The sequence below is a fragment of the Trichoderma gamsii genome (genome assembly GCF_001481775.2).
Source record: "Trichoderma gamsii strain T6085 chromosome Unknown Scaffold_4.2, whole genome shotgun sequence".
Classification (NCBI taxonomy): Eukaryota; Fungi; Ascomycota; class Sordariomycetes; order Hypocreales; family Hypocreaceae; genus Trichoderma; species Trichoderma gamsii.
In genome coordinates this window covers 1,236,021-1,248,178 of record NW_020171341.1, presented here as the reverse complement: position 1 = coordinate 1,248,178, position 12,158 = coordinate 1,236,021, and the positions used below count along the sequence as shown (strand labels likewise).

The 12,158-nt window shown below is 51.7% G+C and overlaps 4 protein-coding genes across 4 annotated transcripts; 2 read left to right on the top strand and 2 right to left on the bottom strand.

Moving 5' to 3' along the window:
- Positions 1-2,168: 2,168 nt before the first annotated feature.
- Positions 2,169-5,211, bottom strand: TGAM01_v201837 (hypothetical protein; the record flags this gene model as incomplete). The annotated part of the gene is made up of 2 exons (XM_024548858.1): positions 2,169-5,008; positions 5,091-5,211. The coding sequence occupies 2 exons, from the start codon at positions 5,209-5,211 to the stop codon at positions 2,169-2,171; spliced, it is 2,961 nt and encodes a 986-aa protein (XP_024406469.1).
- Positions 5,212-5,713: 502 nt separating this feature from the next.
- TGAM01_v201835 (hypothetical protein) lies at positions 5,714-6,702 on the top strand (the record flags this gene model as incomplete). The annotated part of the gene is made up of 2 exons (XM_018805974.1): positions 5,714-5,933; positions 6,008-6,702. 2 exons carry the CDS (start codon positions 5,714-5,716, stop codon positions 6,700-6,702), a joined length of 915 nt encoding a protein of 304 aa, XP_018660928.1.
- A 201-nt stretch (positions 6,703-6,903) lies between these two features.
- On the bottom strand, positions 6,904-8,835 carry TGAM01_v201836 (hypothetical protein; the record flags this gene model as incomplete). The annotated part of the gene is made up of 1 exon (XM_018805973.1): positions 6,904-8,835. One exon carries the CDS (start codon positions 8,833-8,835, stop codon positions 6,904-6,906), a length of 1,932 nt encoding a protein of 643 aa, XP_018660927.1.
- Positions 8,836-9,173: 338 nt separating this feature from the next.
- Positions 9,174-11,213, top strand: TGAM01_v201834 (hypothetical protein; the record flags this gene model as incomplete). The annotated part of the gene is made up of 2 exons (XM_018805972.1): positions 9,174-9,410; positions 9,465-11,213. The coding sequence occupies 2 exons, from the start codon at positions 9,174-9,176 to the stop codon at positions 11,211-11,213; spliced, it is 1,986 nt and encodes a 661-aa protein (XP_018660926.1).
- Between the last annotated feature and the right edge of the window lie 945 nt (positions 11,214-12,158).

Sequence of the window (12,158 nt, the reverse complement as noted above, 5' to 3'; positions counted from 1 at the left end):
CGGGAACATTGTGGCTTTTGCCATTTCTTTATGCAGAGTACCGGTACCTTGGTAAGATTCCGATGTTGTCTCTTGATGAGGGTCGGATATTGGTGAGACATCCCATGCGCTACCTTGACGTACAGCCGACGACCTCTAGTGGAAGGAGCCAAGTAATGTGGCTAAAAGGTTATAGATTGTAAGAGAATTATAGCTCCATGAGCACAAACGATGGTTCAAACGCCAAGCCGGGCGGAAGAGGTGAGTACCTTTGAGCTGCAAGTTAAATCTACTATCACAGTAATTGTCCAGGTTTTGCTGGGCTGCTGGGTCAACAGTCTCTTCATTCTATTCTTCTTCGCCTAGAAACTATCGTTAAGAATGTCCTCGTTCATCTTGACCATAGATGGACTATACTCGGACGAGTCTGCTCCCGCCCCAGCATCAAGGAGGATATCGTCAACGATCCTCTTGCTAGCTTCTCGCGCTGGTGTCTGGAGTAATTTCGAAGGCGGCAGCGCAAACTGAATTGTCTTGGGCGGGCTCATCCCGAGATTATCATCGTCATCGCTCTCCCAATTAATTTCATCCGCCTTTCTCTTAGAACCGGCGGCGACGCTGCCGCCCTCTGCCGCAAACACATCCCGCGTCTTCTTCGCCGTGGCTGGCGTCTGCACGCTGACCCCAGGCGTTCTCGGCGCCTGGGTTGCTGCCACCAGCCGCTGTCGCGCGTTGCTTTTATATGGGGACATAAACGCCTCGCTTCTCAGCTTCGGGATGGCAATTTCAGGAGAAGACAGGGGGGAGTCTTGCCATGCGCTCCTCTGCGGCTGTAGCTCTGGTTGCTTGCCCTTCAACGGCGAGATGCGAATGGCCGACTTGTGAGGTGTGGCCTGAAGGCGATATGACTTGTCCAGGACACGATGGAGCAGGGGGTCCTTTTGACCATGTCGTTGGACTGATCCGTCCTTGTTAAATATGTTGGGTAGCGCCTTTGGTGTCGCCCCCTTTGGCGTCCCTGAGATATCTGGTAGCCGTGCTGTATGTTGGGCAAACACAATGGACGAATCTTCCCCCATTTCTGACTCTTGTTCCTTATCGGCCATCTCAACGTCCTCCTCTTGTTGCATTTCTCGCCTCATGGCTTCGTAAGTTGACTCCAGCTGAGACGTTTCTTCGGCTATGGCTTCGGCCTTGATAGGTATTGTCGACGGAGGTCGGGGCGTGCTCCCTGCTAGCTCGGCATCGTCCAGCATTGTTTCGTCCCCATGCAATGCTGAGTGGTGTTCTGACGCATTTGCTTTCGCGGCCTCCTCGTCTTGGTCGGCAGTCACATCGATGGTGAAATCTTCCCTCATGGCGCTGCTCTCCGCGGCGCTGACGTCGTGTTCGTTGTCGCGAGCTTGGTCTTCATAGCCAGATAGGGATACATTTGCTGAGGATTCGAAGAATTGTTTCCAAAACTGACGAAGCAAAGGTCAATTAGCTAACTGTTATGCATTAGTGCTGGGATGGGCTGCTGCCATACCTTGGATGCCTCCCAGACAGCTCGTGAGTGCTCCCCATAACGTTCCACCACTGGCAAGATGCCCGTTGTGACGATGCGATGCGCTTTGCTGAAGTTGTGGTCAATCTCTGGGGCATAGTTAGCTTCTTCGCATGGTCAAAAGAAGCAGAAATTCCGTACCTTGTAGAGTTAGAGTTATAGACTGCTCCAGCTTTTCGAGCTCCTCTGTCAAGCTTAGATTGCGGGGAGCGGCGCCCTGTTGAGACATGCTGCTGCAATGGACTTTGGAGGCACAGATCAGAGGTATATTCAGCTGGTCCGCAGCATGGAAAGTCTGTAAAGGGACAAAATGCTTCTGACGCTGCAATGCTCGATGAGATTGACTGTCATTGTTTAGCTTAGGTCCTAGGCTTAGTCCCGGTCGCGTCTCCACGCGACGAGGGGCACTAAAATCGGCACATCTCTAGTGGGCAGTCAATGGAGGGGCAACGAACTGCCAAAGACAGCTACCTAATCAATGCCTACAAGGTTGGGACGGAAATGTAGAAGACCTATATTGTAGAACGCTCAAGATAAAGATTTAATTGAGGAAGTATGAATTGGTAATCATGAATATGTTATTATGCATATGTTATTAATATTTCTTATACTCGACGTTCATTCGCCGTCTAAACCAGCCCGTCTACCGCTTAAGATAGTAGTCAAACATGTCAAGCTTCACCAGGAGCTGCGCAACCATGCTATCGTCGCCAGTCCCGTACTGCTCCTTGAATATCCTTTCTTCTCTCCCTCTCTTACCGTCTGTGCGACGAGCCTTCTCCGAGAGGCTGCGACACACCGTGATGAAAATCTGCACTTTTCTCTTAAACTCTGCGTATAAAGCAGAAGGGTCCGCCTCTGCCTTTGTCTGGGTATCTGTCTCTTCGCCTTGTGTTTCAAGCCACTTTAGCCTGACGTTCTTGGCAAATCGTAAAATGGTATTGAATATGTCCTCCAGCAGCTTCAGTACAGGCTGTTGCCTCTTTCTGAGGAACAAGGCAAGCATGATTCGATCCAGGACGAGAGAATGAAACTCTTGTAGTTTATCTGGGCTCTGAATATCCTCTGATGAACTGCTCATGCTCGGTCGCTGGAGGTCCGCCTCGACTTTGTCCAGTTTCCTCTCAAATACGCGCCAAGGCACAGCGATGCCTGTGTCGAGAAAATATGTCGATACGCTAGCCACAAAATGCTGGGCTTCCTTTACGAACCGCAATGTTGCGTCACCCGGATCTTCCCAGTCACGAGCCAAGCTATTGGTGTCCCGGAAGAGCTGGTTAACGACAAACGTCATTCGCAAGACACGCAATAAGAATTTGAAGATGCCGTCGTACTGGAGCAGATTCATCGGCGTGATAATAGGGCTCAGCTGCGGCGGCGCTGTATAGGATAGACGAAGAAAGTCCAAGGCTTCAAGGTTGTCCGGGTTGGTGCACTTGGCGATTTCTTCTTCAGAAAGATCTCTTATAGCAAAGCTCATATCCCCTGGCAAGCCGGATTTCTCTTTGTCAAAGAGGCGGCCGCTACTCTCCACTCTTCCATTATCCTGATTGGCATTACAACATTCAGAAAGTATACCCATCAGCGCCAGCCGTAGCTCTGAACTTGCTGGAGGCCAATTATCGCGCCCCCCTAGCCGTAAGCCCATGACAGTGCTGTTCCTCGCGACCCCTGAACGTCTTTCCGCTGTATCCATGCTGGGATCAAATAGAGCGTGGGAGAGGCGACTACAAAGAAGCCCATTGCCTAAAAGCTGACATTCTCGCTGTAGCCTTAGATGATCTCGCAAGTAGTGTTCTGTAAAAAGGAGTTTGAGCGTCTCTTTATTGACCACTTGGGCCTGTGCCGAAGCAATAACGCCGAAAGAAAGGACGGGGAGCAATGTCCAGTGAGGGGTAGAATTTGAGAGTTCAATAGTCGATATATGTGTCCCGGAAAGTCGATCGCGCACAATCCTACTCAAAGTATCTTCTGAGTCGTGGGTAGCAACTGGCTGAGCAAACTGCTCGATAGATGCTGCAATGCGCTCTTCCATTCCGATTTGATCCAATCCAAAGAATGAGAGAATAGAACCTGGCTTATCAGCCAGCGACTGAACAGATCCGGCCATGGGATCCAGAGAGTAGCCATCACGGCTCGACCGAATGGCGTCGACCAAAGAGTCGCGGTACGCAACAGCACGGCTCTCAAGGCGTAGGATGGCATCCCAGTCGTAAAGCCATTTGGCTTGGGGAGGATCACTAGACGCAATGACATCTTGCTGAGCCAGTGGATGATCTTCATGAAACGACCGAATGAATCGCAAGTTGCGCCCAGTCTCAAATATGGTCTCTGTCACATCCTCAGGCATGAAAGGCGGCATCTTTGTTGGGTCCAACATGTAGTCAACTTCTGCGAGCTCTCGACCGAAATCATCCCTAAACACCCGTGCCTCAACCTTGACAAACCCCTTACTTTCCCCTAGGTTAGACTTGGTAAAGGGCAGTCCTTGCTCGCGTCTTGTTCCTATCCACTCTTCAAGAAATTCTATCCAGGGCCTGGATACTCTTCGCAACACCTCCCGCATAATCTGACGGAGATACTCCTCATTGTTATCAACGGAGTATGCCTGGTGAAACACGAGATTTAGAATATCTTCATCAGAAATGCCATGGCGTACATGTGGCATGAGCGCCTTGAAAGGGCGAAGGATAGCTACGACTGAGTTGACGGTAGCCTGAAGCTGCAGAAGCGAACGAGGGTTTCGCCCATGAAAAGCTACCCATTCCTGGACAACCTGGAGGACCTGATTGATAGTACTGGCCAGAGCTACTCCGCATCGGCTTGGGTGCTCTAAGAAGGCGGAATCGACAAATGCGCGCAGACCCATCAAGGTGTTTCCGCATCTGAGACACTTGTTCTCAAGCGCCTGGAGGACATGGCTGGAATACCCCGAGGCTCTCATCTTGGGCAGCGCAGGCCGGAGGCTTTGCGTACCGTCTTTTCTGGTGAAGAGAACGGACTCTCCGCCGAGCGCCAAAGCCAGCAAAGAGGACAGGTATGTTTTCGTGTCAACGACCGGGACATCGGTATTCCTGAGCTTCATCGGGTCGTTTGGAGAACGCAGCAGGGCATCGTAGGCAGCGGGACCGGCCTCGCTGACCGTCATCGGCTGGAACTTCGTGGCTGGATTGCCGGATAAGAAGCCGTTCCACGTCCTATGCGACGGTTTCGGCTTGGCAGGTATTCTCGGGTCCAGCCATATGTCATTCTCTTCGCCCCCTTCATTATCGTCGCTGTCAAGTGCTGTTGGGGGCTCGTTTGGCGACCTTTCTGGCTGTTCTATGGGTTCTGAATCTGGAGACGCCGTTGAAGTGTTGAAGCTGTCCGTCTCGGCACGCTCAATTTGGGTGTCGTGTAGCGGTAGTAGTTTGAAGAAGCCATCGTGGGTTGGTGATAAGGGATCGAGCGCGAAGGGGTCAGAGTCTGTTTTTGACAAGGTATCTAGCCGCGCGGAGAGGCAAAAGTTAGTATCTTGAGACTCCTGCACCCCAAAAGAATATCACCCAAATAGCCAATGGCTTACTTGTGAGGTCATTTGCGAAAAAAGTCGAGGGCGCCTCTGCCCCCAGGTCTAGCAGCAGCTTCGAGGGCTGCCAGAAGTTGGGAATGGCAAAGACGTATTCGTCGGAGCCATCGCTGGCCATGGCTTCCTCGCGCGCTTCAGCAATTGATGCATAGAGGATAAGATGCGGCAGAAGCGCCAACTGCGGCCATCAGCGCAAACCGCGTTGTCGAAAAAAAAAAAAAAAAAAAGACAGAAAAAACGGCCCTGGAGCTTTATCGGTGTTGGCGTTGAGAAGCACCAGAGTCGGCCTCCATGTTTGTTTCGCGGGCAGGTCTCCGTGCCAGCGCCAGCGCTGGTAGTCGCTAACAATCAGCTGTCAGTGTCAGTGAACGTTAGTGGCTGATAGCTCCAGAGCTAGCAATGATCTCATTTGATGCTTTTTGCCTTCGGCAACAAACACCAAACCTTGACGCCTCGAGCTCCGTGCTCGTTTATTTTTCTTTTATCCATCATCGGCGTTGTTGCTCTGCTCAATGCATCTTGAACCGCGCATCACTCAGACTTTCCATCACGCCTGCATCTCTTTCAAATATCAATACCTACTGTAGATACTACCTTGCGGGCCTGGAAACTGCGCCACAATGCCCCCAAAGAAGCGCTCGCGGCTGCAGGTGTCTTCAACGCCAACCACCATCAGAGAAGACAGCGCTATGGACGTTGATACGCCTCGATTAAGCGCGACCCCGGGATTCTCATCCTCGGCTTTCAAACCAATCATACCCGTGACCCCGTACGATAATCTCTGGACGGACGATCAGATCTCTTCGCTATTCAAAGGCGTCATTCGCTGGAAACCTGCTGGTTAGCCTCGTCCTGCCATACATGAGAAGAAGCGAGTGTGAAGTTCCATGCTGACCAGACATGTCCTCTATTAGGAATGCACAAGCACTTTCGAATGATAGCAATCTCAGAGCACCTGCGCAACCATGGCATCGATCCTGACATCCACCGACACACGCGCATCCCATACATCTGGGAGAAACTACGCACCTACTACGACCTCGACCTGATTGACGAGCGGGAAAACTTTGACGACGACGAGGCCGAGGATAAGTACATCGAGTTCTCACTACCGTTTCACGAATTCGGCGAGCTGATGCTGCAGCGGGCCATTGCGGACCCGAGCGAAGCGCCCACGTCGCCTCGCCAGCTGGAGCTTTCGCCGCCGCCGCCTTCTTCCTCCATTCCGCAGAAGCGTGCACGAGCGGGCACTGTATCGAAGGCGAGGGGCGCATCAGTCGAGAATAACGAAAGTGCTGCTGCGTCTTCCTCTGCACCGTCACCGGCGGCGGCGGCAGCAGCAGCGACAGCAAAGCCAGCAAAAGGCACGCGGGGCCGCAAAAGAGCGACGAGCCAGCCCAAGGTGGAAAAAGAAAAGGTGGTGGAGAACTCCGAAGAAGACGAAGAGGAAGAATCAGAAGATGAGGAGGAGGAATCTGGCTCAGAAGAGAGTGACAGTGGAAGCGCAGAAAGCGGAACTCCCGCGCCCAAACAAGCGAGAGGAGGCCCCGGGAGAGGTCGTGGACGCGGCCGTGGACGAGGCAGGAGAGGAAGAGGAAGGGGAGGTTAAGGCATTGATTAAAAGCTGCATGGTGGCGTTTCTTTGCTTTGTTTCTTTTGTGGGCTTGGCAAAGCACCTTGGATCAAAGGTCAAGATACCCGGTTTTCAGGCATATCATACAATTATAGAAATTAGCTCGCTCGCTTGCTTGCTTGTTTCTAGCTTTCTACTGGCTGTATGCGTGTCCCTCGTGAAGCCTCCTGATTTCATCTATTCTCGCTTTATATTACTGCTTTCCTCCTCCTCCTCCTCCTCCTCCTCCTCCTCTTCATTATCGTCATTCTCCTCATCCTCGTCATCATCATCTACACTATCGGCTTCATTTCCTTTGCCTTCGCCTTCTTCGTCTTCCTCTGCTTCATCACCCCCCTCATCCCCAGCTTCTTCCTTAACTACAACCTCTTCTTCTGTAGACCTTGGTTTCAATGTCGCGTCAGGCACTGGCAGAGTCTCCCATTCGCTGTAATACGCCAACTTGCGCGCCCATTCCCGTCCGCTGGGGTAAAAGCTATCCAAGCTCTGGTTCGATCGCCTCACCGGGCCGGGATCATGCGTTTTAGGCAAGTCCATGGGCGGCTTCTTTTGCAAAATGTTCCACATTTCAATCTCTGCTTTGTAGCTGGCATATTGGTCGATGTCTTCAGCTTGTCTCTCCAGTTGCCGATCCGTGGCTATAAACGCCTTAAGAGCCTTTCTTGTAGCATTATTGGTTCGGATGCCCATGGCGGAGTGCTCCAAGACTTCCACTGCCTCCATGTCGATCTGCCGCTCTTCTTCATTTGTAGGGGATGGAGACCTGCTTGATTCGGATGGTAAATCCGACAACTCGTCGTCTTCCTCTTCAAATTCACTCAGCTGAGTGGAAAAGGGGGTCTCTGGCTGCGCTTGCTCTCCAGGCGCAACAGTGTTCTCGCAGGATAAAGCTCTCTCTATCTCATCATATGCCATGCGCTCTTCATCAAACTCCTCATCTCCTTCAGGGGGGTTCTCGTAAACATCCAGGCGTAATCTTCGAGCACTGCCAACCCATGATTCGTTCGCCTTCGAGGCCATATTTAGAGAGGAAATGGCTGCTTCAACATCTTGTTGTTGTACCATGTCTCTAACCTTCTTTGTCGACGCGTTCTTCGATCTGATCCTAGACATTGCTATAAAGAGGGATGTCTGAACAAGCCTCCGAGTGACCGATACGGTTAACGAGTGAAAGTCTTCGAAAGTAGTCGCCCACATCGACGGTGGTTCTCCCCCTATGGAATTCCAGTTGTTACCCGGAACCGAAGAGTTCATGAATATCCGCGCAGAAAGTTCTAGCCAGGTCGAAGAGTGAAATAGCTGAGCAAATTGTGGAATACCGGCCAAGTTTTCGTCCTGCTTATGAATAGCTCTGCTGAGTTTTCTAGCAACTTTCGGTGTGATATCCCATACATCTTCCCATCGATTGCGCTCGCGAATCTCCTCGCGCGCTTCTTGCTTAAGCGAGATCTCATCTGCAGCCTCTTCTTCCGCACGGCAGCACTGTTGGCTAACCTCCACAGCAGCAGGATACTCTGCAAGCTCCAAGCTGGTGCGATCCCCCTGCTGCCGCCTTGATTCGCTGCCTTCTTGGAGAATCCCCAAGTAGTGGTTAACCTCGGCCACGCTCTTGCTTCCGATTTTGGTGGCGATGCCAGGGAGATCATATTTCCCGAGGCGTGCTACCGCTTCGAAAAAGTTTTGCTTTTCAGCCGTAGACCAGTGAGTGAGGCCGATATGGCTCGCTGAGAGAAGCTTGAGGTCACCAAAGGAGATCTGCTGCGCGGCATCTTGGATCTCCTTGTTGAGAAGCTCCAAGTATTCAAGGTTCAGTTCTCCTCTTTGCCGTTTGAAAGGCCTGTAGATAGGAACTGCATCATCCAGGGGTCTCTTTAGCTGCGATCGCAGCTCTTGGCCTTCGCTTTCCGCGGCTGATGAAAAATCTTCTTCTTCGTCTTCTCCAACGTAATCGCTTTCATCACTGGCAGGCCGTTCAAGCTCATCTTCATATCTAGTGCTCAGTTCTGTATTTGCTACTCTTTCGGAAACCTCTTCCTTCATCTTGGCCCGCGGTGATGAGATGGCAGCCGCATCTTGCTCCTCATATGAGTAGTTGGAATCTTGGTCCATGGTCCTTCGGTCACTGGGGCGCTAAAGACTGCGATGGAGAGAGAAAACATTGTTTCTAGTAGCGACCGAATCGGGACCAAATTTTATGGCTGGTAAAAGATCAAGGTCAAATTTCGATATCATTTCTGATATAGCAAAGAAAGATGGTTATGAAGCTTGAGCCCCAGTTGCGGGAGTCTAAAATCATGCTTCTCAGTCGCACAGTTAGCTGACTCAGCCACTTTCTGAAGCACGCAGCACTAGCGCCACAGTGGCTGAAATTTAGACAAGACTCCTCTTACACCAACTTTTTTTCCTTTCGAGCATCTGGAGAAGAGGCACACCTACAGCCATGTGCAATGCTCCAAACCGTCGTGAGACGTCTCTTCCGGCCTAATTCTGCGACTGGCGTCCCTGCAGCAGCCTGGATCGGCCAGGCCAGGCAATATGCGGCGGCGGCCGCCGCTTCTCTGGGCAGCAGCAATAAGCTGAAGCTCCGGGATTACCAGCAAGAATGCATCAAATCCGTAGTCTTGTCTCTCAAGCGAGGGCATAAGAGAGTTGGCATATCCCTGGCCACCGGCAGTGGCAAGACTGTGAATCATCCCTTCATAAATAGATACAAAAATTTTTAATTAACTCTCGAATAGGTCATCTTCACTCAGCTCATAGACAAGGTCCCCGACCGGGTCAAAAATGCCAGCCAGACTCTCATCCTGGCTCATCGCCGTGAGCTGGTAGAGCAAGCAGCCAAACACTGCCAGCTCGCCTATCCAGACAAGAGGATCGAGATTGAAATGGGCTCACTCCACGCATCGGGCACGGCAGACATCACCATTGCGAGTATCCAGAGCATAACGTCCAGGGACCGACTGGACAAGTACGATCCTGCAAGGTTCAAGCTCGTCCTTGTCGATGAGGCTCATCACATTGTTGCGCCGGGCTACCTCAGGACGTTGAAACACTTTGGTCTTGATCAGAAGAGATACAACTCACCCACCCTGATAGGAGTGTCTGCCACTTTCTCTCGATTCGACGGAGTCAAGCTCGGCGCCGCTATTGACGAGATAGTCTACCACAAGGACTACGTCGACATGATTTCGGACAAATGGCTCTCAGACGTCGTCTTCACCACAGTCGAGTCCTCAGCCAACCTGTCCAAAGTCAAGAGCGGCGCTTTCGGCGACTTCCAGGCAGGCGAGCTCTCCAAGGCCGTCAACACCGACACCATCAACGAAATCACAGTCCGCAGCTGGCTCGCCAAGGCACCAGACCGGAAATCCACCCTCGTCTTCTGCGTTGACCTCGCGCATGTCGCGGGCCTGACGAAAAAGTTCCGCGAGTTTGGCTTCGACGCCCGCTTCGTCACGGGGGACACTCCCAAGGTAGAGAGGAGCACCATCCTCGAGGGCTTCAAGAAGCGCGAATTCCCCGTGCTCGTCAACTGCGGCGTCTTCACCGAGGGCACCGACATCCCAAACATTGACTGCATCGTGCTGGGCAGGCCAACGAGGTCACGCAACCTGCTGGTGCAGATGATTGGGCGCGGCATGAGGCTGCACCCGGACAAGAAGAACTGCCACATCATCGACATGGTCTCTAGCCTTGAGACGGGCATTGTCACCACGCCGACGTTGTTTGGCCTCGACCCCAACGAATTAGTTGAAAAGGCCTCGGTCGACGACATGCGGAAAATCAAGGACCGAAAGGCCGCAGAGGCAGAACAGCAGCAACAGCAAGGAAATTCCTCTGGCGCAAGCTCCAGCGCTTCTCCGGCTGTTACTTTCACCGACTACTCTTCCGTCCTAGATCTAATTGCCGACACCTCCGGCGAGCGGCACATCCGCGCCATCAGCCAATACGCCTGGGTCCAAATCGGCCCAGAGCGCTTCGTCCTCTCCGCCCCAAGCGGGTCATACATCCGTATCGAGAGAATCGCCGCCGAACAAAAGAGCGGCTCCTCCTACTCAGAAGCACCGACCTACCACGCAGTTGAGATCCGCGCCCTGCCCCTAGGCGTCGCAAAATCGCCCTACAGCGCCCCTCGCGAGATCCTCAAAGCCGCCACCTTTGACGACGCGGTCCACGGCGCCGACAGTTACGCCGCCGGCGCCTTCCCACACAGCTTCATAGAGCGGCGCCAGTCGTGGAGGAGGCTGCCCCCGACGCAAGGCCAGGTCGACCTCATCAACAAGCTCCGCGGCAAAGGCAGCAACCCTCTCTCGACGATGGGGTTGACAAAGGGCAAGGCAGCCGACATGATTACGAAGCTGAAGCACGGGGCGCGAGGCCTGTTCGCGCGGATGGAAGCGGAGATGCGAAGAAGGGAGAAGACGAAGACTACGCTTGATGACTGGCGGCATAGGGAGCACGTTAGGGTCGGGCCACTGTCGGCTTGATGGGGGAAAAGAGAAAGACTCTTGTTGTATTGATGAGAGCGCATATTTCGGAACATGGCGTTATTTGGCGTTTTAGAGGAGATGGTCGGGTGATCGGGTGATTATCAAGATGATATCTCTAGGGAAATGCGACATATATATATACCTTACCTATCGATACGAACAACGCAATGTATGATTAGGATAGATGGCGTGGAAAAAGATACTCTCAAAGTTTATAAAGAGTAGCAGCAAGTGTAAATATGACTTCGATTATAAAAGGGTATCATCAAACGGACCGCTTGCCTCTTTTATAGACGTCCTTTGCTACGACATATTGTTGCAACCGAAATAGTTTGTATGGAAGAATAAATACCCAGTACTACACCAGAATCACTTTATGCATCGTTCAGGATAAATAGGTTTAATGCCATGGGTATCATGATCTTTCCATTTAACAGGTCGTAGCCGTACATGGTGTAGTAAAAGAAAAAAAAAGACACTTTTGTGTCCCCCCTTAAAAAAGGATATATATAAAACAGAGGCCGCCAGCATTCCCATTCAGGATGTGAAATTTGATCGTCTCCGTCTACATGAATGTAAAACGCACATGCACGCATGCACACACACACATAACGCTTTTCATCTGCAATGCGTATACCGGACCCCCCCTTGTTTCCCCCTTCTTCCTCACCTCTCTTCTTTCAAGTGAACCAACACCCCAGCCATCTCTCATCAATGCTGTTACTTGGCGAGACCCCCATGAGAGAATCAAAATCATCAATCTTGCAAACCAAATTCTGCGGCTCCTGCGCCTATGGGTATTTTCTTCGCAATTTTTATGTTTTCAACGTCTAGGACGTTCAAATGGGTATAAAAAAGTGAGTGCCAACCATCAAGATTGACGTCACGAAATTCAGTAAGCGAAAATTGACTCGTAAACAGACGGCAAGCAGTGAACAAAAA